Source organism: Miscanthus floridulus, chromosome 7 (assembly GCF_019320115.1).
Source record: "Miscanthus floridulus cultivar M001 chromosome 7, ASM1932011v1, whole genome shotgun sequence".
Taxonomy (NCBI): Eukaryota; Viridiplantae; Streptophyta; class Magnoliopsida; order Poales; family Poaceae; genus Miscanthus; species Miscanthus floridulus.
The window spans coordinates 66,058,036-66,085,060 of NC_089586.1; the positions used below are offsets into that span (position 1 = coordinate 66,058,036).

At 43.3% G+C, this 27,025-nt stretch overlaps 1 protein-coding gene across 1 annotated transcript; it reads right to left on the minus strand.

Moving 5' to 3' along the window:
• LOC136463339 (uncharacterized) lies at nt 1-24,148 on the minus strand. Its single transcript, XM_066462338.1, has 3 exons — nt 23,956-24,148; nt 21,257-21,476; nt 1-97 (listed from the first exon to the last, which is right to left on the minus strand). Exons 1-3 carry the CDS (start codon nt 24,146-24,148, stop codon nt 1-3), a joined length of 510 nt encoding a protein of 169 aa, XP_066318435.1.
• Between the last annotated feature and the right edge of the window lie 2,877 nt (nt 24,149-27,025).

Here is a 27,025-nt window from a genome sequence, read left to right on the forward strand (position 1 = left end):
TTAGACACCATTGTTATTCTTCTTGTTCGTGGTGTTAGCATTGTCGCAAGCGCTAACATTGTTAGTGGAACCGTAGTGAGTGTGCTTCTTGGATGAATGATATGATCCCGTTAGGGTTTGTTCCCGATCTTTCGATGAGAGGTGTGGGATAACTCGATTAATTGATGGAGACGACGTTCACGGCCCGACTACAGCCTTCCAAGCTGCGTCTTAGCAACCGATACACCACCTCCAATGGCTGCCGCGATCTTGTGGAGCGCGTCACCCGGCCACTAGGGCACTCGTCCTGCAAGCAATCGAAGAACTAGCAAGAACAAGTATAGCAAGTACTGAATTACTAGATGTAGATGAAAGTTTCAAACTCAATCTCAATCAAGGTGGGGTTCCGAAGACAAGAAGACGGGCGACTGATCCAGCACGCGCGCTTACAAGCAAGTAGCGAGAGCTAAACTTGATCTAAACAAAACCCAACTATTCTTGGTGGCGGCTAAAGAGTATATGAAGGTGGAAGGACGACCACCGGGGTGTTGGGGTCGTTCTCCAACCCTAGGACGCGTCCCTAATGGACCCAACTTGATACACGGCCCATTAGACCAAACTAAGGTGATGCAGCACCTTGGACAGACAAGCTCTTAGTCGGAATTCAGTCATTGCGGCCGCCTCAAAACAGATATAGACTTGATTCCGGATCCATATGAAAATAGACTTCATCAGGATTCCATAAAGTACTTGAACGCCCCAATCCGAGTCCGTATGCGACCGTGGTGACCATCACAAGTTGGAGCTGTCCTGGAGTCCGAATTCAGCCTCCGCGAATCCTTGTCCCTTTCGGTCCTCTCCCTGGTTCCTAACCAAAACAAGAGTGCACGCGTCTCCATTGTCTAAATATGATGGACAGGACCTCAAGAGTGAACTTGATGATTAATGTGATGAGCACGGGCGCGAGTAATAGGACCAGAAACTGGTACTCGTGTCGGCGTGGATGTATCATTGGTGTTGATGTCCTCATCATCCTCCCCTTCTTGCATTTGAGTCATCCTCGACTCAAGCTCTTCTTCTTCTCCCATATATGGCTTCAAATCTGCAATGTTAAATGTGGGACTAACCCCAAAATCTGCAGGCAGATCGAGCTTATATGCATTATCATTAATTTTCTCTAACACTTTAAATGGTCTAGCAGCCCTAGGCATCAATTTAGACTTTCTCAATTCAGGAAACCTATCCTTTCTCAAGTGCAACCAAACTAAATCTCCAGGTTCAAATATTAGTTCATTTCTACCTTTATCACCAGCAAACTTATATTTAGCATTCATACGCTCTATGTTTTCTTTAGTTGTTTCATGCAGTTTTAACATCAATTCAGCACGCTTAGTAGCATCAAAATTTAGTTTTTCAGAAGATGGCAAAGGCATCAAATCAATAGGAGCACGAGGCAAGAAACCATAGACAATCTGAAATGGGCACATCTTTGTAGTAGAATGCAGCGAACGATTATAAGCAAATTCAATATGAGGCAAACAATCTTTCCACATCTTAATGTTCTTCTTTAAAACAACCCTTAACATAGTAGACAAAGTTCTATTGATAACTTGTCACACCCAATTTTAAGGATAAAATTGAATGCACAAAACTCGTGTGTGCCCAGGGATCAATCACACACACAAGCTGACAAATTACATAATGTATCATCACGGTGTTCATACATCAGATCCATAATATAACTTAGTCTTACATTACACAGCGGAATATAAAAAGATAATAAAACTCTCGTGGGCTTCATCACAGGGAAGGTCAACTGGTTGACCACAAGCCTAAAAATCCTCCGGGAAATCCTCATACCCGTTGGCATCTGTTACCCATCCGGGATTTTTATCCAAATAAAGAAAATAAACAAGTGTAAGTACATCCCGTGCTTAACAAGCTAACATGGGGTTATGAAGCTCAAAAGGTTGACACTGGTTTACTGCAGTTAGCATTTTTAGTAAGTCAAACTTTTATTCTCAGGTAATATCCAATTATGCTTAAGCTCCCATTTAACCCCATATGAACAGGTATCAAGGTCAAGTGTCTCATATAACATCATAGAACAACTTAAATAATCATCAATAAGTATCCAGTTATTCTGTGAGTTTTCCGGGCCGCTCGTGACCGTGAGCACGGCTGTTATAACAGTTTGTTACCCTCTGCAGAGGTGGTGCACATTTACCGCGAGTCATGATCCCCATATGCCCGGGTTAATTACTCCCATGTCACTACCAAGGTGAGCGGGTAGGGTACACTATGAAACCATTTCATAGGTTTCCCTAACAAGTTAGGGCCGCTAGGTTTCCTTGGCAGGCAGATGTAGGAACCCCCCTTTTCTATGGCACATATCCATCGCGGCTATACTCATAGGAACAGAGGCAGCCCTATACCCAACGTGGCAAGCCCCATTTGCGCCAAAAAGGTAACCTCTAACTAGCTAGAAAAGATCCTATTACTAAGCTAAAGTCAGAGCCATATGACTCTCCCGGTTGCACTATCAGTCCCAGCTTTTGCCGACAGATAAGTCCTTATGGAGGGCTGGGAGCAACATGAACAAAGGTCATTTGCACCTTCACCCTATGGAATAGTTGTTATAAATCATGTTAAACTCTTAGTTCCATAGTATCATTCATCATCATGTTTATCAAGTTTAGTTAGAGCACTAGCAATCTACCCATATGCATTTAACCCATAGGAGACAAGGAACAGGATAATCAATCACTAGAATGTCCTTACGGGTATCAAAATTAGACACATGCAAATGAGTAATTGATTAAAGTGAAATAGGACTTCAAGGTAGGCCCATGCTATACTTGCCTTGGTTCACAAACTCTTGCTGGTCCTGCTGGTCGTCGAAGAGTTCTTGGTCTCCAACGTTTTCCTCACCGTCTGAACGCGACCAACACGGCAACATACAACATTCCAAAAGCATTCATGCAAAGCTAACATTCCTATCATTAGAACAGTACACCAATAGTATTGAAAACAATATAAAATGTTTGTAAAAATAACCTACGTCTCGCTACGATCACGTCAACGCGAAATTCACGAAAAACGGAGCTAAAACGCGAAAGTTATGATTTAAACGGGTTTTCCTATAGCAATATATTTAATTAAATCTAACCATGAATTTAAAAAGTTCCAAACTTGACTAACAGTGGTTCTAACATGTAGGTTATGGAATTACGAAGCTAACGTGATTTGAATGGATCAATTCGGAGCTAAAACGACAATTTTATAAGCGAAACAGTTCAAATGGCATTTCTGTAAATACTGAAAACGTATTTTTGACTTAAGCCATGAAGTTTACGTTTTCCAAACGAGAATGCGCATTCGGGGAACTACGCCTTGGACTGTGGGTTCTATTAGATGAAAACCGAGGGTCTCTTTAGCTATTTGACCTCCGAAGAGGTATCTTCTAATCTCGACCGCTGATTTGAGAACGGACGGCTGGAAACGAACTGGGGGAGAGAAGAGAGAGAAACCCGGCCGGCACAGTAACGCCGGCGGCAAAACACCATGGCCGGTGGTGCGGAGGTCTCAGGCGCGCGCGGTTAGGGAGCTAGGGTTCACCAAATGAGAAACCGAGAGCACCGGGGTAGACGGGGGAAGAAGGGGGTCTCGGCCATGCCGATACGATGGCCGGATGACACGGGTAGCGCGGTGGCCGCCATGGCCGGCGGCCAAGGCTTGCGGAGCTCGCGGCCAGGGCATCTAGAAGCCAAGAAAAATGAAACTAGCGGTACCGAAAGATAGAGGGAGGCCAGGGGATTCTCACCGCAGGGAAAAAGGAGGACGGGGAAGCTCGGCGGCGGCGGTCCGTGCGAAGGTGTGGTCGGCGGATCCTGGCCACCTTCGGCTCGGCAGTAACGGCGGCGAGAGCGAAGAAAAAGGAGCGGGGAACAGCAAGGGCGCGCGGGGGGGGGGGGCTCGGCTGCTATTTAACAAGGCCGAGGAGCGGGAGGGAAACGCTCCCAGGACGCACGTCGTGGGCGACGGTTGCTGCAGCGCCGGGCGCGGGCGGTTCCGAGCCGCGCAGGGAAGAGGACGGCACTGACATGCGAGGCTGAGCGGTCAGCGGCTACGGGGAAGGGAGCGGCGGTGGTTGCGGCCAGGCCGTTCGGCTGGGCTGGGCCGGCAGCGGTGCTGGGCCGCGCAGCGCGCAAGGGCTAGCGGCTAGCGCTGGGCCGAGCAAGGCGGGGAGGCGAGCTGGGCCGGGGGAAAACTGGGCTGCGGGGGAAGGAGAGAAGGCCAGCGGGCCGAAATCAAGAAAGGGGGAGAAAAGAGGAAAAAGATTCTTTTCTTTTCTTTTTCTACTATTTTCCAAATCCCTTTTTAAATTCAAATTTCAATTCTTTTTGAAATATTTAATAAATTCCTAACATTCACAAAATGATATGCAGCAGCATGTATGCATCAAAAAGTTTCTAGCCTTATTTTTAAATTTTAATTCCACAAAATTTATTATTTCCCTATCTTTTAATGCACACATATTTGCATAAATAAATCCTATTTAGCTATTTTAAAAGAATGTCATTTTTTGGGTGTTACAATTCTACCCCCCTTAAGATGAATCTCGTCCTCGAGATTTGGGTGATTGCTTACTCAAACAGTTGGGGATAAGTCTTTCTCAGATCCTCTTCTCTTTCTCAAGTAGCCTCATCCTCTGTATATCGATTCCACTGCACCTTGCACATCTTTACAGTTCGGCTTCTTGTAACTCTTTCGGCAGTTTCCAAGATCTTTATCGGATACTCTTCATAAGTAAGATCTTCCTTGACAGCAAGTTCTTCCAAAGGAATCTGCTCTTCTGGTACCCTCAAACACTTTTTCAATTGGGGAACATGGAACACGTCGTGCACACCTGACAAACTCTCAGGCAGTTCCAACTGATAAGCTACTTCTCCATGTCTCTCTAGGATCTTAAAAGGTCCTATATACCTTGGTGCTAATTTTCCCTTCATATTGAATCTTCTCACACTTCTCATTGGTGACACCTTGAAGTACACATAATCACCAATCTCGAAAGTCAGCTCTCTTCTGCGAGTATCAGTGTAACTTTTCTGTCGGGACTGAGCTACTCTCAAATTGTCTCTAATCATTCTCACTTGTTCTTCCGCGTCTCTAAGGACATCGGGTCCAAACACTTGAGTTTCTCCAGTCTGATTCCAGAACAAAGGCGTTCTACACTTACGCCCATACAACGCCTCGAAAGGTGCCATCTTGAGACTCTTCTGATAACTGTTGTTATACGAGAACTCTGCGTATGGCAGACTCTTATCCCAACTATCACCATACTGAAGTGCACAAGCCCTCAACATATCTTCCAAGATCTGGTTGATCCTTTCAGTCTGTCCATCAGTTTGCGGGTGGTAATAAGAACTGAAATTCAACTTTGTCCCCAAAGATCTATGTACTTTATGCCAGAATTGCGATGTAAACTGAGTGCCTCTATCCGACACAATTTTCTTGGGAACACCATGTAAGCACACTATTCTTTCCATGTACAACTCTGCTAGTCTTGCACCATTATAGGTAGTCTTGACTGGTAAAAAGTGAGCAACCTTGGTGAGTCGATCCACTATTACCCATATTGAATCATAACCTCTTTGAGTGTGGGGCAGTCCTACAATAAAATCCATACCAACTTCTTCCCATTTCCATTCAGGAATCTTCATTGGTTGTAGTAACCCTGCAGGTCTTTGATGCTCAGCTTTCACTCTTTGACAAGTGTCACACAAAGCCATATATTCTGCCACATCTCTCTTCAAACCATACCACCAATACTTCTCCTTGAGATCCAAGTACATCTTGGTACTTCCGGGATGTATAGAGTAAGCAGACTCATGGGCCTCTTGCAGAATTGCATCTCAGATAGCTTTCACTTCAGGTACACATATCCTTTTCCTGAACCAAAGAGTACCATTCTCATCCATTCTGAATCCGGGTGCCTTTCCAAGCACTACATTCTCTGTTATCTCTTTAAGTTTTTCATCCTCCAATTGACCTTTGCGTATCTCTTGTTCCAAAGTAGGCTCTATCACCAATTCCATTGCATTAGTGACCAGGCTCAAATTGAGATACTCCATTTTAGCACACAACTCTGCTGACATAGATATTATCTGAAGTCCATTGGCATAGCTCTTTCTGCTAAGTGCCTCAGCTACGACGTTTGCCTTTCCCGGGTGATAATGCACTTCCAAATCATAATCTTTGATCAATTCCAACCAACAACGTTGTCTCAGATTCAGATCTGATTGGGTAAAGATATACTTCAAACTCTTATGATCGGTATAGATATCACTCTTATGTCCAATCAGATAATGTCTCCAGATCTTCAAAGCATGAACCACAGCTGCCAATTCCAAGTCATGAGTAGGATAATTCAACTCATGCTTCCTTAATTGTCTAGATGCATATGCCACCACTCTTCCTTCTTGCATAAGCACACATCCAAGACCTAAACGGGATGCATCACAATATATAGAGAAGTTCTTGCTTAAATCGGGCAACATTAATACTGGAGCTGTAGTCAATCTCTTCTTTAGCTCTTCAAAGTTTGCCTGGCATTTATCTAACCATACATACTTAGCATTCTTTTCCAACAGAGTTATCATAGGCTTGGCTAGCTTGGAAAAACCTTCAATGAACCTTCGGTAATATCCAGCTAATCCCAAAAAGCTACGAATCTCACTTACAGTTGTTGGTGGTTTCCAATTCAGTACATCTTGCACTTTGCCTGGATCCACTGCTATTCCACCATTGGAGAGTACATGACCCAGAAAAGAGACTTCCCTTAACCAAAACTCACACTTGCTCTGCTTAGCATACAACTTATGTTCTCTAAGCTTTTGCAAGACCAACCTTATGTGATGAGGACATGGCACCTTCGGATAGGAACAATGATTATAAGGTGCGCTCGTTCCTACATTTGTTCAAATCTGAAATCTCCTTATATTGTGCAAAAGTATGATCAACCAAAGGATTGCAATTGCTATAATCTTGTCATGTCGAGTTCCCCTAGTTTTGTTATAAAGAAACATGTTAAATTTCAAGAAGGGGAGCAATATTGGCTACTACCAACAATGTTTTCTTCATCTAATCCCAAACCGAGGACGGTTTGTTGTCAAGAAGGGGAGGATGATGAGGACATGGCACCTTCGGATAGGAACAATGATTATAAGGTGCGCTCGTTCCTACATTTGCATAGTGGCTTTGGTTATAATTCACTTGGTTTCACATGTACATGTCACTATTTGATTGTAGGTTCAAATGTGTTTCATAATGTAAGTTCATCAAAGTTGAACTTTCGGTTCGTCGGCAGCCCGACAGTGCCTCATTGGGAAGGCCATAACTCATCCATCTGGAGTGCGATCGAGGTCAATGAGCACTTGATGGAAAGCTTGTTTGATAAGCTTTCAAATAGATCTGGTTCCATCTCAATATCACGTCAGCAAGGCCTCCAAATCACCAATATATTCTGTCGCTATTTCTGTCGGGAGCTACACTGTCGTCATGGGCTTGTTAGACATCCTTGGGACCCAGGCCCAAGTTGGAGCACGCCCCAAGAAGATGGAGAACACCTAAGAGATGGCCTTGGACGTCCTCCTCCTTGGCCACCACCTTAGGAGGCCAGTAAGGACGTCCAAGCCAAGCCAGAGGCCCAGTCCAATCCGAGTTCGAGTCTGCCTCGGCCATCAGGATCAGTCTGCAATAAATCGGACGCCCAGGATGCATCCGAACTCCGTTTTCGATGATCCACATATGGATGGAAAGATAATTTGATAAGGAAGCCAATCCAAGTGGTTTCACATCAAAAGCTCTTCGGAATCAACGGGAATCGTCGAAACAAGTCAGCGTCCAGAATCTATCAGGGTGCTGCGACACCTTCTTTTGGGCCGTTGGGCCTTGTAACGTGTTGGGACACCTTTAGGACGTGAAGAGGGATCCTTGAACGTCCCTTAGGCTATATAATCAGTAGCCACCACCTACATTAGGTTTTGGGGGTTTGTTTTAGATCAATCTGTCATTGAACAGTCGCCATTATCGGTTTGCAGGACCCCAACTTCGAGTGCTTAATCATTCATCTGCAATTGTCACTTCAATTGAGTTGCATTTTATCTTGTTCTTGCTTGTGTTCTTCGATTCGCAGCAGGGATTAGCCTTCTTGGCGAGGTCAACTGGATTGTGGCACGGTTGATAACCAGAGGAGACGTGGTGCTAAGGTTGCAGGGTTTGGGTCTTTGTGATCTGAAGCCGGATCGGTGTGTCGCTCTCCGAACAAATCGTTGTTTATCTTAAACCTGACGGAAGGAATAAATGTGAACCTGACGGAAGATCGGGATCCCCGTCTACATTATTATGTGTTCAGCATGTTCTTCTTCAGTCTTGGAGAATATTAGTATGTCATCTATGAATACTACCACAAATTTATCCAGAAACTCCATGAACACCTTATTCATCAGATACATGAAGTATGCGGGTGCATTGGTCAATCCAAAAGACATAACGGTGTACTCATATAATCTATACCGTGTAGTGAATGCTGTCTTAGGTATGTTCGAGTTTCGAATCTTAAGCTGATGATACCCAGATCGGAGATCAATCTTGGAGAACACATGGGCTCCTCTCAACTGATCAAACAAATCATCAATCCTAGGTAAAGGGTATTTATTCTTGATTGTAACCTCATTAAGTGAACGGTAATCCACACACATCCGTTGACTACCATTCTTCTTATCCACAAAGATCACAGGTGCCCCCCATGGGGAAGAACTAGGGCGTATGAAACCTTTTTCTTGCAACTCTTTTAGTTGTTTCTTAAGCTCTTCTAATTCATTAACTCCCATTCTATATGGACGTTTAGCTATCGGTGCAGTTCTAGGTAATAATTCAATAATGAATTCAATGTCTCGGTCAGGTGGCATACCTGGCAAGTCATCGGGGAAGACATCCGGGAACTCCTCCACGACATGATTTTGTTCATTGACTTCACTATCTAGCTGATTCACTGTGGCTATAGGCTGAGCTTGCACTACCACTTCACAGATTCTATCTCCATTGAGTGATGTCACAACCACAGATTTCTCCTGACACTGAATCACTGCCCGGTGTTGTTTCATCCAATCCATTCCCAGAATAAGATCAATTCCCGCTGTTCTCAACACAATAGGCTTCACTTTGAAGTCTACCCCCCTTAAGGAAATGCTAGTTGAGGGGCTCCAATAAGAAGCTGGCATACTACCTCCCGAAGAATTTACTAGTATGGGGTTTTTTATGGCACACAAAGGTATGCTATGCATTCTAACAAAAGCTTGGGAGATAAAAGAATGCGAAGCACCAGAATCAAAAAGTACGGTAGCAGAGATAGAGTTGACGCTGAACGTACCCAATATGACCTCAGGCGTCTCCTGAGCTGCATTAGATGACACATAGTTCACCTTCGTAGTGTGAGGTGGTCGGGCGTTGAACTTCTGATTGCTGGTCTAGTTCTGAGGTGCTTGTTGGTTCTGCTTCTTAGGACACTGATGAGCATAGTGACCTACTTCTCCGCATCGGTAACAGGCATTAGGATTGTTGGGTGCACCACTCTTCACAGGAGCATTGTTGGGCACTCCTTGGCATGTTGCAGGATTGCTGGTCTGTTGCGGGGGACGCTGATTCCCAAACTGTTGCTGGTACTGAGGGCATTGCTCAAACTAATTCCGCTGAGGATACTGACCACGGTTTCCCTGGTGAGTTGGTCCTTGATTCCGCTGCAGGAAACCTTGCTGGGGATAAGCACGTGGGCGAGTGTTGCTTCCAGAAGCTTGCCCTTGGAGCCTTCTCTTCTTAGCTTCCATCTCCTTGCGCTTATCGTCAATCACGATAGCGCGATTCACCAAAGACTAGAAGTTAGGGTAAGTATTAGACATCAGCTGGAGCTGTAGTCCATCATAGAGCCCCTTGAGGAAACGGCGTTGCTTATCCTTGTCATCCACTACATCATTTGGAGCATAGCGTGATAGTTGTGCGAACTTGTCCCGATACTCTGCCACAGTCATTGATCCTTGCTTGAGGGATCGGAATTCTTCCTGCTTCAGTTCCACTAGTCCATCAGGAATATGGTATGACCGGAAATTGTCCTTGAATTCCTGCCAAGTGATTGCAGGAGCATTGTTGGGACGTCCAAACTGGAATGATTCCCACCAATCCTGAGCAGCTCCTTGGAGTTGCCCGGAAGCGTACAACACCTTCTCAAGGTCGTTGCATTGTGCTATGTTCAGTTGTTTCTCCATAGCACGCAACCAATCATCTGCCTCCATAGGCATGGGTGAACACTGGTGGTCGACCTTTCATGAACTCTCCACGCTTATCTCTGACCTGAACAGGCGGTGGTCCTCTTGCAGGTTCATTGTCCAAGCGCTGCATCATAGCTTGCATCAGCTGCGCTTGCATTCCCAATATCTGTTCCATGGTCACAGGTGGCGATGGTGGTGGATTTATGAGAGAATCATATCCACGACCACGGCCTCTGCCTCTTCCTCCTCTTGCAGCCATCTGTTTTCCAACAAATATGCAAAATTTAGAGATTTTTCAATTATAGAGAGCTTACAAAAGATAAGAAACAATGCTGAGAATTTTCTGGACAATATTCAAATTCAGCAGTTCAGTAAAACTGTTATAACTCGAGTTTCAGAGATCCAACAGAGGTGCACCAAGATTTGTTAGAAAGCTTAGGAGACCAGCTACAACTTTTATTTAGATCACTTTTACAGATTCTGAATCACACATAGTCAAAAGTAGAGCTAAACCGAAACTGTTCTGGGTTCCAGACAGTGCAGGAACACCAACTTGTGTCAGCTAGATCTCCCAAACCTGAACAGCTAATAATGTGATTCCAGAGACATTCGAAAGATACAGAGGTCTAGTTATCTCCACAAAAAGTTTAGAATTTTTGACAGCCCAGATTTCGAGATATCAGATAAAGAACACAGGCTGCTCTAGAAATCAGCACAGCAGAGATAAGATAAAGCGAAACATCTGCATTAAGATTTCATTCTAAACTTAAAGTTCCAATCTAAGAAAGTTGTGGACATGCCCACAAACTTCCAGCAATCAAGCAAAATACCAAATCAACCAAGTTCACAAATTAAACATCTAATCATCCAAGTTCACAAGACCAAACAAGACTAAATAAGAAACACGAACTAACGACGTGGTAATCTAGATCAAGGCACCTAACACCTATGGAGCGGTGTCAATCATGGTGAAGGACCGGCGCTTCTTCTTGTAGATGGAAGGCTATCCAAGTTGTGCTCGAAGTTCATCCACTTGCTTCTAGAGGCGTCTCTGAGCCCTCTGAGATGCACGCAGTTCTCCTTTGACTTCCTCGTCCACTCCCTGCATAGCGTGGACATGCTGCACCATTGCTTCCAGAGTTGGGTCATTCTCTGGTGGAGCCAAAACCTGCCAGACACCCTCATGATCATTTCGAGGAAGGAACCTGAAGCGATCCTCCCTCATGGCCTCAAAGCGACGACCATGGTAGTGGATGTAGGCGTTCTGTGCTGCATCCTCCATGCCATCCAAAGCATGGGCTCTCCTGCCAGGGGCATAGTGGATAGTCTCCACCTCATGTCCATTCTTGATATCGTTCCAAGCGGTGACCACCAGCTCTACCTTCCAGAAGGTAGCCTCCAATGGATGCTGGTACTCGGCGCAGTGGTAGCTAATGGAGGCGTGCAAGTCGGGGTAATAGTCGTCCAGCACGTGAGTGATGAGGGTGTGGTAGTAGGCTGTCTCTAGGGCTGGCTTGTAGTAGTACTTGCACTTCCAGCCAATCTCCTCCTCCACCACGGGAATAACTGGGGATGGTGCAGGTGTAGGGGAAGTAGCCGTCGACTCCTCAGGTGTAGCTACAATAGGGTAAACTAGCACGGCGACTGGTGTAGGAGTAGGTGTAGGCGTCGGTGTAGCCATCTCCTCGTCGTCGGAGATGATCACAATCTCCCTCTCCGCCTGTGGGGCACGCGAGGTGAACATGGCACGATAGCCAGCGGTGCTGAGGTGAGCAGTCTTCGGATTATGAGACATCTATAGATTTAAAGTGAGATAGAATTAGAATCAACAATTTTAAATAATAGATTAAGGTATGAAAAGCATAAATGTTTTAATAAAATAACAAGAATAAGACAGTAAGCAAGAAACCAGAGGAGCAAAGATGCTAAAACGACCGTTTTCTAACTAGGCTTGCGTCCTACAGTCAACACGGCTCTGATACCAATTTGTCACACCCAATTTTAAGGATAAAATTGAATGCACAAAACTCGTGTGTGCCCAGGGATCAATCACACACACAAGCTGACAAATTACATAATGTATCATCACGGTGTTCATACATCAGATCCATAATATAACTTAGTCTTACATTACACAGCGGAATATAAAAAGATAATAAAACTCTCGTGGGCTTCATCACAGGGAAGGTCAACTGGTTGACCACAAGCCTAAAAATCCTTCGGGAAATCCTCATACCCGTTGTCATCTGTTACCCATCTGGAATTTTTATCCAAATAAAGAAAATAAACAAGTGTAAGTACATCCCGTACTTAACAAGCTAACATGGGGTTATGAAGCTCAAAAGGTTGACACTGGTTTACTGCAGTTAGCATTTTTAGTAAGTCAAACTTTTATTCTCAGGTAATATCCAATTATGCTTAAGCTCTCATTTAACCCCATATGAACAGGTATCAAGGTCAAGTGTCTCATATAACATCATAGAACAACTTAAATAATCATCAACAAGTATCCAGTTATTCTGTGAGTTTTCCGGGCCGCTCGTGACCGTGAGCACGGCTGTTATAATAGTTTGTTACCCTCTGCAGAGGTGGTGCACATTTACCGCGAGTCATGATCCCCATATGCCCGGGTTAATTACTCCCATGTCACTACCAAGGTGAGCGGGCAGGGTACACTATGAAGCCATTTCATAGGTTTCCCTAACAAGTTAGGGCCGCTAGGTTTCCTTGGCAGGCAGATGTAGGAACCCCCCTTTTCTATGGCATATATCCATCACGGCTATACTCATAGGAACAGAGGCAGCCCTATACCCAACGTGGCAAGCCCCATTTGCGCCAAAAAGGTAACCTCTAACTAGCTAGAAAAGATCCTATTACTGAGCTAAAGTCAGAGCCATATGACTCTCCCGGTTGCACTGTCAGTCCCAGCTTTTGCCGACAGATAAGTCCTTATGGAGGGCTGGGAGCAACATGAACAAAGGTCATTTGCACCTTCACCCTATGGAACAGTTGTTATAAATCATGTTAAACTCTTAGTTCCATAGTATCATTCATCATCATGTTTATCAAGTTCAGTTAGAGCACTAGCAATCTACCCATATGCATTTAACCCATAGGAGACAAGGAACAGGATAATCAATCACTAGAATGTCCTTACGGGCATCAAAATTAGACACATGCAAATGAGTAATTGATTAAAGTGAAATATGACTTCAAGGTAGGCCCATGCTATACTTGCCTTGGTTCACAAACTCTTGCTGGTCCTACTGGTCGTTGAAGAGTTCTTGGTCTCCAACGTTTTCCTCACCGTCTGAACGCGACCAACACGGCAACATACAACATTACAAAAGCATTCATGCAAAGCAAATATTCCTATCATTAGAATAGTACACCAACAGTATTGAAAACAATATAAAATGTTTGTAAAAATAACCTACGTCTCGCTACGATCACGTCAACGCGAAATTCATGAAAAACGGAGCTAAAACGCGGAAGTTATGATTTAAACGGGTTTTCCTATAGCAATATATTTAATTAAATCTAACCATGAATTTAAAAAGTTCCAAACTTGACTAACAGTGGTTCTAACATGTAGGTTATGGAATTACGAAGCTAACGCGATTTGAATGGATCAATTCGGAGCTAAAACGACAATTTTATAAGCGAAACAGTTCAAATGGCATTTCTGTAAATACTGAAAATGTATTTTTGACTTAAGCCATGAAGTTTACGTTTTCCAAACGAGAATGCGCATTCGGGGAACTACGCCTTGGACTGCGGGTTCTCTTAGATGAAAACCGAGGGTCTCTTTAGCTATTTGACCTCCGAAGAGGTATCTTCTAATCTCGACCGCTGATCTGAGAACGGACAACTGGAAACGAACTGGGGGAGAGAAGAGAGAGAAACCCGGCTGGCACAGTAACACCGGCGGCAAAACACCATGGCCGGCGGTGCGGAGGTCTCAGGCGCGCGCGGTTAGGGAGCTAGGGTTCACCAAATGAGAAACCGAGAGCACCGGGGTAGACGGGGGAAGAAGGGGGTCTCGGCCATGCCGATACGACGGCCGAAAGACACGGGTAGTGCGGTGGCCGCCATGGCCGGCGGCCAAGGCTTGCGGAGCTCGTGGCCAGGGCATCTAGAAGCCAAGAAAAATGAAACTAGCGGTACCGGAAGATAGAGGGAGGCTAGGGGATTCTCACCACGGGGAAGAAGGATGACGGGGGGGCTCGGCTGCTATTTAACAAGGCCGAGGAGCGGGGGGGGGGGGGGGAAACGCTCCCACAACGCACGTCGTGGGCGACGGTTGCTGCAGCGCCGGGCGCGGGCGGTTCCGAGCTGCGCGGGGAAGAGGACGGCGCTGACATGCGAGGCTGAGCGGTCAGCGGCTGCGGGGAAGGGAGCGGCGGCGGTTGCGGCCAGGCCGTTCGGCTGGGCTGGGCCGGCAGCAGTGCTGGGCCGCGCAGCGCGCAAGGGCTGGCGGCTAGCGCTGGGCCGAGCAAGGCGGGGAGGTGAGCTGGGCCGGGGGAAAACTGGGCTGCGGGGGAAGGAGAGAAGGCCAGCGGGCCGAAATCAAGAAAGAGGGAGAAAAGAGGAAAAAGATTCTTTTCTTTTCTTTTTCTACTATTTTCCAAATCCCTTTTTAAATTCAAATTTCAATTCTTTTTGAAATATTTAATAAATTCCTAACATTCACAAAATGATATGCAGCAGCATGTATGCATCAAAAAGTTTCTAGCCTTATTTTTAAATTTTAATTCCACAAAATTTATTATTTCCCTATCTTTTAATGCACACATATTTGCATAAATAAATCCTATTTAGCTATTTTAAAAGAATGTCATTTTTAGGGTGTTACATAACTTCAGTTTGACCATCGGTTTGGGGATGACATGTAGTAGAAAACAAAAGCTTAGTCCCCAGTTTTCCCCATAAAGTCTTTCAAAAATGACTAAGAAATTTAGCATCATGATCAGAAACAATTGTGTTGGGCACACCATGCAAACGAACAATTTCTCGAAATAACAAATCAGCAATATGAGTAGCATCATCCGTTTTATGACAGGGTATGAAATATGCCATCTTAGAAAATCTATCAACAACCACAAACACACTATCACGTCCCTTCCTAGTCCTTGGCAAATCCAACACAAAATCCATAGAAATATCTTCCCAAGGGGCACTAGGAACATGTAGAGGCAAATACAAACCGTGTGGATTTAACCGTAACTTAGCCTTTTGATATGTCGTGCAACGAGCAACAAACCTCTCCACATCTCTTCTCATCTTTGGCCAAAAGAAATGACCAGCAAGTATGTCCTCCGTTTTCTTAGCTCCAAAATGCCCCATCAAGCCACCTCCGTGCGCTTCCTGCAGCAACAACAAATGAACGGAGCTAGCTGGAATACATAGCTTGTTAGCTCTAAACACAAGCCCATGACTAAAGATGAATTTGTTCCAACCTTTCCCATCTTTACAATGCAGCAACACATCTTTAAAATCAGCATCATTAACGTGTTGGTCCTTAATTGTTTCTAATCCAAAGATTTTGTAATCAAGTTGATTCAGCAAGGTATATCTCCTAGACACAACATCAGCAATAATATTCTCTTTCCCTTTCTTGTGCTTAATAACATAAGGAAAAGATTCAATAAATTCAACCCACTTAGCATGTCTACGGTTCAATTCACCTTGACTACGAATATGCTTCAAAGACTCATGATCAGAATGAATAACAAACTCTTTGGGCCACAAGTAATGCTGCCATGTTTCTAATGTGCGAACAAGAGCATACAATTCCTTATCATATGTAGAATAATTTAGAACAGGCCCGCTCAATTTTTCACTAAAATACGCAACATGTTTGCCTTCTTGTAACAAAACACCACCCAGTCCAATTCCGCTAGCATCACATTCAAGCTCAAAAGTCTTATTAAAATCAGAAAGTTGGAGGAGAGGTGCATGTGTCAACTTATCTTTTAGCGTATTGAAGGAGTTCTCTTGTACTTTGCCCCAACTAAAAGGCACTCCCTTCTTTGTAGGCTTATTCAAAGATGCAGCAATGGTACTGAAGTCCTTCACAAATCGGCGATAGAAACCAGCAAGTCCTAGGAAACTCCGCACTTGTGTGATAGCCTTTGGTACAAGCCATCCCTGTATAGCTTCTACCTTGGCTTGATCAACCTCAATTCCCTGTGGAGTCACAACATAGCCAAGAAAAGACACTCGATCGGTGCAAAAGGTGCACTTCTCAAGGTTACCAAATAAACGTGCATCTCGTAAAGCATTAAAAACAGCACGTAAGTGATCAAGATGTTCATCCATAGATTTACTGTAAATCAATATATCATCAAAGTAGACTACAATAAATTTTCCAATGAAAGCACGCAGAACCTTGTTCATCAACCTCATGAAGGTACTAGGTGCATTAGTTAACCCAAAAGGCATGACTAACCACCCATAAACCAAATTTAGTTTTGAAAGCAGTTTTTCATTCATCTCCCAATTTCATATGAATCTGGTGATACCCACTTCGCAAATCAACTTTGGAAAACACATTAACACCACTCAGTTCATCAAGCATATCATCCAATCATGGAATAGGGTGTCGATATCGAATGGTGATATTATTAATAGCTCAACAATCAACACACATATGCCATGTTCCATCTTTCTTTGGCACTAAAATGATAGGAACAGCACAAGGACTGAGGGACTCACGCACATAACCTTTGTCGAGTAGTTCTTGCACTTGTCGCTGAATTTCCTTCGTTTGTTCCGGATTAGTCCTGTATGGCGCACGGTTTGGCAAAGATGCACTAGGAATAAGATCAATTTGGTGCTCAGTCCCTCATATTGGTGGTAGCCCCGCTGGTATCTCACTTGGAAAACATCCAAAAACTCCTGCAAAATATTAGCAACAGCAGGGGCAAAGAATGCTGCATATCGTGAACTGAAATCAAAGCACCCTTGCATACCAAAGCATAGGCAACAGAAGTGGAAGCAACCAGTTCATTAATATCAGATTTAGTAGCAAGCAAGCAATGTCCTTTCAATCTTATCTCATCTTTGTTACTACTAACATATTTGATATTTTTATCGATCTCAGATTTAGTTTTCTTAGCTTTAGCAACATCATCACGCACAATAGCTTCAGGAGACATAGGAAGCAAAACAATTTTCTTATCATGGTGTATGAGAGAATACATATTTGATCTACCATGATGCATACAATCTGTATCAAATTGCCATGGTCTACCTAGCAGAATATGACAAGCTTCCATAGGCACAACATCACACTCAACAACACCATGATATGATCTAATAGCAAAATGAATTCGCACCAATCTCGTTACCTTAACCTTACCACTATTGTTGAGCCATCGAATGTGATATGGATGTGGATGCGGTTTGGTTGTAAGTGCAAGCTTCTCCACCATATCGCTGCTAGCTAAGTTGTTGCAGCTACCTCCATCAATTATCAAACAGCACGAACGCTCTTTAATGACACACTTTGTTTGGAACAATGTATGCCGCTGATTTTGCTCTGCCTTCTCCATTTGTGCGCTAAGCACACGCTGCACAATGAGGCTCTCATAATGATCTGTATCCTGTGCACCAATCTGCTCTTCTGGTTGTTCCTCACTTCCTACATGGTCAACAGCAAGCAAAGCAAGTGTATCTTCATCAAAATCACTAGCAGAGGAATACTCACCATCATCTTTGACGACCATAACACGCTTGCTTGGATAGTCACGCATCACATGTCCATATCTCTTGCACCAATGACACTGAACGTCTCTTGTTCTACCTATAGATGCCATGGATGAAGCACTCGCAACAGGCTTCTGGGTCGTCTTCGCCGCTGAATTTGTAGAAGTAGCACGAGGTTTGTCGCTGGATGTTGGCATAGGAGCACGTGTAGTTGAAGTAGTAGTCGTGTGGGGCTGCCATGAATTAGTTTTCCCTGCAGAAATATTATTCTTGGCACTGGCATGTCGCCCCTGCACTTCCCTTTCAGCTTTACAAGCAAGATGAAACAGACAGGTTACGTTAGTGTATTCTTTATAATCAAGGATGTTCCGGATTTCACGATTTAACCCACCCAAAAATCTTGCCATAGCAGGTTCCTCATCCTCATCTAAATTACAATGCAACATACCCATTTGCAATTCTTGATAATATTCTTCTACACTTTTAGCACCTTGCCTTAGTTGTTGCAATTTATTTAACAAATCACGTGCATAGTAAGAAGGGACAAATCTGGCCCTCATGATCCGTTTCAAAGCATTCCAAGTTCGTGGTATGTTATTAGGATTTTTCTTGCCATGTTCTATCCACCAAACAGTAGCAAAATCAGTAAACTCACTAGTAGCAGCCCTAACACGTGTATTCTCAGAAAATTCATGACATGTAAACTTTTGATCAACGGCAATTTCCCAAGTAATGTATGCATCAGGATCATATTTACCATCAAAAGGAGGTATCTTAAATTTTATCTTACTGAAAGCATCATTATTATTGGGTACCTCACGTCGACGGTGACCACCCATACCACTACGATTATGGCGTAGGCGACGCCGGTCACGAGTGTCATGAGCATCATGTTCAGTATCAACAGTATAATCATCATCATAATTATCTTCGAGTCGCTCTTCGTCCTTGTTGTCTTCATTATACTGCTCTCTGTCTTTCGTGTGGAAGTCATCAAAATGCTTCAGAAGAGCAGCAAGGCTTCTGTCCATACGGGCAACAGATGCCTCCAATCCTGTAAGCTTGGTGGTGGAGGCAAGTTGGGTGGCCTCCAATTGCCCAATCTTGTCATTGGTCACCTGTAAGTCTTGATCAAGTCCTTCTGTATGCAGCTGCACTTGCCTTGTAAAATGTTGAATGATGCCCTTGGTGCGAGGAGATTGTGGCCTCTTGTTAACATCCTCTGATCCTGACATGGTTTAAAAGACAAGGGAAACAAGAAAAGAGGTGAAGAAATAAAAGCCCTACAGCTATTAGGATGTAGCTACTGCAAGGCATTCACTCTCAACCTGTTATAAAAGCTCTTACCAATTCTTACCTTGCTCAACAGGAGGGAACGACAATCAACAAGTCTGCAACCGTGGAATGAAGTGTATCGGTGCCGCAACAACAACACATGTCAAGCTGTAGTCGAAATATGTGGAGCTATAGGTGGGCTGAAGCAAGGAAGTACTAGCACCACGTTAGTCACAAAAGCAAGCTGAATACTTGTTCAACGGTGGTACTGTGCTGGTCCTAGCCTAGACCGTGCTAGAGACGCGAGCCTGGGCACAAAGGAGGTCACAACACACCACCGGAAACAATGGAGAAGCACAATGAACAGCCCCCCTTTTTTCCTTTTTTCCTTTTTTTTCTTTCTTTCTTTTTCTTTTTCTCTTTTTTTCAGGGGATCCTCAAAACTGATTATATAAACAAAAAGACTTCACAGGAGTCACACACCACACAAACTTTTTTCGAAGGATAGGGTATTCTGGTAAAAAAAAGACACACTCTCTCTCTAGAGTAAAACCGAGCCAAAACATATATCCAGGACGTGGAGAGTTTAAGTATAAGTAGGACTACTGCTGCACAAAGATGTACTCAGATTTGGACTCACAATAGCAACTAGGCAGCTGTCAATTCGGACCAAAAACCGATTCCAACTCGAACTCAACACCACGTGGGATTCGGTCTCCAACTCAGATTCCTACTCGGTCTTGAACACAAGGATGTATTCGAATTCAGCCAACAGAAGGTTTATATGTTACCACACGGCTGTGACTAGAACGTGATAAGAACTCGAAACTCTAAAGGACAAAAACTAAGACCAGCAACTCGACACAACCGATGTAGCCGACGACTCAACAAACCCTAACTAAGCAGTGCTAACAAAGGCTCAAAGGGTTTATAGGATCACGAGTAAAACTAATCTACTATATTTTTTTGGTTTTTTTGGACTATAGGAAAAATTAGAACGAAGGATTGGAAGACTCTCACCGATAAACCTTGTTCTGATACCAACTGATATGATCCCGCTAGGGTTTGTTCCCGATCTTTCGATGAGAGGTGTGGGATAACTCGATTGATGGATGGAGACGACGTTCACGGCCCGACTACAGCCTTCCAAGCTACGCCTTAGCAACCGATACACCACCTCCAATGGCTGCCGCGATCTTGTGGAGCGCGTCACCCGACCACTAGGGCACTCATCTTGCAAGCAATCGAAGAACTAGCAAGAACAAGTATAGCAAGTACTGAATTACTAGATGTAGATGAAAGTTTCAAACTCAATCTCAATCAAGGTGGGGTTCCGAAGACAAGAAGACGGACGACTGATCCTGCACGCGCGCTTACAAGCAAGTAGCGAGAGCTAAACTTGATCTAAACAAAACCCAACTATTCTCGGTGGCGGCTAAGGAGTATATGAAGGTGGAAGGACGACCATCAGGGTGTTGGGTCGTTCTCCAACCCTAGGACGCGTCCCTAATAGACCCAACTTGATACACGACCCATTAGACCAAACTAAGGTGACGCAACACCTTGGATAGATAAGCTCTCAGTCGGAATTCAGTCATTGCGGCCGCCTTAAAACAGATATGAACTTGATTCCGGATCCATATGAAAATAGACTTCATCAGGATTCCATGAAGTACTTAAACGCCCCAATCCGAGTTCGTATGCGACCGTGGTGACCATCACAAGTTGGAGCTGTCCTGGAGTTCGAATTCAGCCTCCGCAAATCCTTGTCCTTTTCGGTCCTCTCCCTGGTTCCTAACCAAAACAAGAGTACACGCGTCTCCATGGTCTAAATATGATGGACAGGAACTCAAGAATGAACTTACTTGATGATTAATGTGATGAGTATGGGCACGAGTAATAGGACCAGAAACTAATATTCATGTCGGCGTGGATGTATCATTGGTGTTGATGTTCTCGTCAATGAACCCTTGCACTGCCCAACTGGGCATTTGCGGGCATTGATCTCCATCTTGCGTAGGGCAGCCTTGCCGAGGTCGACGCAGCACATGTCTGACAGCCGCACTAGATAGAGGAGCACGTCCGCGAGTTCCTCACCCATGTGCTCCTTCTCGTCATCGTCCCAGTCTGGCAGCCCCTTGGGCACCACCTCCCCTTTCCATTGGAATATCTCAGACAGCTCCCCACCTCCCCTACCTGCACAACACCAAGCACAAACATGCATGATAAGGGACATGAAAATCCAGGGAAAAGTTTTGCTGGGTGCCAATTAGATTATACTAGACCTAGGAGCTAGTTAGTAGCTTACACATTGCCCATTATGGGCATCTCCTAGCTGGGCAACACTTGGAAAGAAAGGGTGTTGTATAACTTTTTGTTAGTCCCCACCACAACAAAAGAGTACAGAAGTAGCAGAAACCTGTTGGCATCTGGTGCAGCGAGTGGGATCCTGCTTAAGTCCAGCTCATTGAAACTATAGATTGGGATAATCTAATAGTGAAAAGACAACAGAAAGAAAGAGAACTATTGCAACAGGATGTGTATTGGCATCTTCTCCCAGGATACGCAGGACGGCAGTATTGAAGATTTGTTGTTTTGTCTGTTTTACTGTTGGCGAGGGTAAGACTGTCACTGACACTCTTCCTCAGACGCTGTATAGAGTGGGAGCTCTCTGCATTGGGTACGTTCTTTTTAGTCTTTGAGAGTCTGGGCGGTGGATGCGTTATGTCGTTTCGAGGTTAATATAAGTGAAGAAGCATATGTTCTACTCCCTTAGTCCCAAAGTGTCAACTATTTCGGGACAGAAGAAATATGTACTGTTCAGGTTTATTTCATATTCTACAAAGAAACTAAAAACCGAGTGCTAACTAGTATAGGTCATTTCCCTTACATAAGTTGCTAAACTACTAGTGGAAAGGTTTAGAGAAAATCCTGCACATGCTCCATAACAAAAGGCTGAAAAAACTGAAGTTTATACATTTTATTTTTATTTTTCCTGTAATTATACTAACCTAACCTATTGCTTTGGGTGGATTGCTTAGATACTCATGCGCACATATTTCAACAATGTAGATTAGATAAGAGAATATAGCTCTTTATTTTTTCTTCAAATCATAGTAAACCATGAAACATTGAGGTCAACCAACAAACAACTTCAGAAGGTACTATTAGACACCAAAATGGATGAACTAAAATGTGCTGAAAAATGAGGTGCATGGCATAACAAATTGTAGTTAGTTTTACGCTAATCAATTTTTCATATAATAAGAAACTTAGGGTTAAATTTATAGCCCGAAGAATACAACAAATTCATTCACCCTTGCATATCCATGTACAACACAAATGAAACATGAGTAGCCATTAGACACAAAACATATATAATTAACAACTATAATTTTGGCATCTTAAACAATGCGAGCTGCAAATCCCAGATCATAGAAACAAATTATTTGTCTAGACCAGACAGTATCCCCCATGTGAACAACATTCACACCCCGTTCAGATGGTGCAAAAACCAGCCGAAATTTCACGCGGCTGAAAGTTCCTGTTCATGGCTTATTCGCTCGAACGGGCCAATGCTTGAAACATTCTGGACCATTGGTCCATACTGTACATGCCAGCATAGAATGTGAAGCAATGTAGTGCTTCCCTCTCCCCCAACCCCACAAAAAAAGGACTGCAACTCACTGTTCGGTCCGTGCAGATGGGCGTTGTAGCCACACTTCGAATCCAGTCTTTCCTGTGACAATAAGGCCATGGTTTCTACACGGCTCCAAAAATTTCCGTCAAATCAAATGTTTAGATACATGTATGGTGTATTAAATATAGACTAATTATGAAATTAATTATACAACTTACGACTAATTTACGAGACGAATCTTTTAAACCTAATTAGTCCATGATTTGACAAACGTAGTGCTACAGTAAACATGCGCTAATAATAGATTAATTAGGCTTAAAAAAATCATCTCGCAAATTAGTCTTATCTATATAATTGATTTTATAATTAATCTATATTTAATACTCTTTATTAACATCTAAATGTTCGATGTAACATAAATTTTAGAAGCGACTAAAGAACCAACCACCAACAGTAGTAGCATTTGATTTGACCACCCATGTTTTCATGGAATAACGAATGTCATCATCTTACATAATACCAGTAGCATCTTGGAACCATTCTAGAGATGGATTCCTGAGTGCCTTACCCTTTCTACTACCTTTTTCTCCCCAGCGTTCCACGCGAGCGAAACCACACGCATCGTGTGAGATTTTGACCAAGCCAACACAGGCAACAGGACAGCAGCACAGATTCTGGCCATTAGCCTCGCAATGTGGTACTGAAAGAAAGAGAACAAAAAGTGACGGGCCTGACAACTACGGGGGTCCGGGGGACGACGGACGGACTCTCAAGGACGACAAGGTTTTTCTGCACACATTCTCTTTTCTCTGGGCAAGAAGCCAAGAACTGGACCGCCTACACCCACCCTTATCCTCATTTTTTTTGTGAAAAAAAATATATCTCGGCGCAGCAGAAACGAAGAACCCTCACGAAACCCCAAATTAATCTAAGTCGCCAAATGAACTTGAGCAAGATTCTCCCAAATTGGAGATAGAAATATATCGCAAGTGAATGAATAGAGGAGAGAAGAGAAGTGGAGCAGACAGACCAGGGCGATAAGGAGGTTCCTCGGGGAGTGGAACTGCTCCCAGTCGCGCTCCGTCGCGAAGTCCGCCATCCGCTTCCGCAGCGTCTCCAGGCTCACCGCTGTCGTCCTCACCTCGCCATCGCGAACACCGCCGCTAGCGCCGCCCTTCTCCTCCCCCTCCATGCTCACCGCCTCCTCCACAACGTTCATCTCCGCCCTAGCCTTGTGATTTATTAATTTTGTTTTCTAATTCCTCTGCCCTTGTTGGTGAGGGACATAGCACTAGTTAGGCCTTGTTTGGTTTCACCTCCTAAAAACTTTAGGAGCTAAAATCTATCTAAAGAACCAAACACCTCTACCTAAAAACTCTTAAAAAGTTTAGGAAGGTCCAAAAACTTTAGGAGCTCCACTCCCTCCTAAAAGCTCCTAAAGTCTATCCTGAACCCCACTACCTCGTCACGTCATGTAGGTGATGAAAGTACCAGGCGCATGCAGAGAAAGAGGAGGGGTAAGGAGGAGGGTTGCATGGTCTTTTTGTTAGTACATTTATTACTTTTAGTCAGTTTTAGGAGGTGGAACTAAACACTCTTTTATAAGGTTTTAGAAAACTGCCTAAAATTTTTAGGATCTAAAGTTGTAGAAGCTCGGAACCAAACATGCCCTTATTATGGTCTTATGGAGGTCAATACGGCAAGGAGGATTGAGAGGGATAGGAGGCTATAAATAGGGGGAGGGTGGGAACAGTCATCACTGGGGTTGGGGCAAGCACAGTACAAGTTTCTTTATTTGGGAACGCGAGGGGTTCACATCTGGGCCGGCCCGCCCGCGACGGAACGGGGAATGGAGATCCTGGGGCGCCGCAGTCCACTGTCCGCGTGCTATTTTCTTTCTGCTGTGCTGAGAGAGAACACTGTTTATCTTGAGAGAAAAATATTATTCTCCTAAGAAAATACTATTCAGTTCAAATTTTTTAACAGGCAAATATACCCCGTGCGTTGCAGTAGGAGAAAAATATATCAAATGTTAATGAGAAACAACGACGGGAATGATACATGTCTATCTATGTTTTATCCTTTCTATAAATTTAAATTCTATAATTTATTTTATGATAGCCATGACATCCATAATATAAGTTAATGTTGTCAATAATGTGACAATTTCCTATTAAGCATGTATTGTGTTAAAATAGAACCTTGATAGATTATCATGTTGCAAAGCATAGAAAATTTAGATGTCAATATATTGTAACTTTAATTTTCATACTATCCATGTGTCACTAAAGTTAAAAAAAAAAACAAGCTCTCTAAAACTTTCTTTGAGGAATCAAAATATGTAATTCTAATCTATGAGTAAACTGGGCAATGAATTACTTACGGATGTGTCAGGAATTATTCTATCCACTGAGGATTATGAAAAGAGACCTCTTTTGATTTTATTACATATCCCCTTGTCGAAGGCTGCATATATGCATTTATTTATATTGCGGTTTAATTAGTCGAACCATCGACTAATCTAGATTTAGTAAGAATAAAACTTTATTTCTAATCAAAACATCATAAAATTTGTGGTGTAAATCTTTGTTTCATAAACAAAGGTCTAATCTATGATTAAAGTGTGCAAGGAATTGCTCACAGACGTGTCAAGAATTGGTTTATCCTGAGGATTGTGAAAAGAGACATCTTTTGTTTTTCCATATGCTCGGAGACTACCGATATATATTTATTTATACTGCGGTTTAATTAATCGAACCATCGGCTAATCTAGAGATTAATAAGAATAAGTTTTTATTTCTAATTAAGGCCCCGTTTGGCAGGGCTTCACTTCACTAGTGAAGCCATTTTTTTTTGCTTCAACTCCACGAACAGTTCCACCGGTGGAGCTGAAGCGGTTTTGGTAAATCGTTTGGCAAAATGGTTTCCCTGTGAGAGCATGTTTTTAGGGGCCTGGAGGAGGAGCCGGGAGAAGCCACTTTTTTTTGACTCCATCCCACCCCAAATCACTGTGAGAGCATGTTTTTAGGGGCTTCACAAGTAAAGCTATTTTACTTTACCCCGTTTGGTAGAAAACGGCTCCAAACGGCTCCTGAAGCCGGTGAAGAAGCCCTGCCAAACGAGGCCTAAAACATCATCAATTTTGTGGTGTAGATCTTTAGCAACACATGGATAGTTCAAAGATCTACAATTTGTTTCCAATCAAAACATCGTCATCGATCTGGTGGTGAAAATCTTTATTTTTTAAAAAAAACAATGGTTTAAAATCAATAATACTATATTTATTATTTATTATTTATTATTTATTATTGAAGTAACGTGAACAAAAAAAATCGAGCGCAATAAGGTCAGTCTTAGTGGATAGTTTCATGGTGTTGTTCCAGAACTGCCATGTCATATAAAATAAAATAAAACTTGGATTAAACATCCACTCCCATTGCAAAGTTTTGTTCTACAGTTTCGTAGGTATTTAATTTCATGACTTATACAGAGTTGGTAATCGTGCCAAGAGAGTTTCATCTAGATTAAAATTTATTTCATATTTCTTCTTAAATACATTGTTATGTCATTAAAAATGTCTATATAGCAACCTACTTAATACAAATGAAACTCATGTGAAACTCTCATTAAGATTGGCCTTAAAAAGACATGTAAACAAAGCGCGACAAGAAACAGGGAAACAAATTGGAAATCAGAAACGTTAGAATAAAAAACGAAAATAAACAAATCTAGAAGTCCGTAACAACCAAGTGGAGCGAGCTTGTCCAGAACTCGAAAACAACTAAACATTGTTCGACAGCTGTATGCACGCATGCATTATTATCAGGGATTCAGGATGACCACCGAATGGGAACCTGAACGGGACAAGTTTGAGAACTCGATGCCGGACGGGAGCCACAGAAAAACACAGCGGCCGAAACGAAGCACAACACACGAGTCGGGCTACATCGGGGATATAGAGGGCACCCACCGTCTTTGAATTGGAGTTTTGTCTATCATTATTAGACGTAAGTTATTCTAATGGCGTAGGTCCTGTAAGTTCGGGTTACATAATAGGTTATGCGGGACAGAAGAAACTCTCCTGTGTACGATCGTT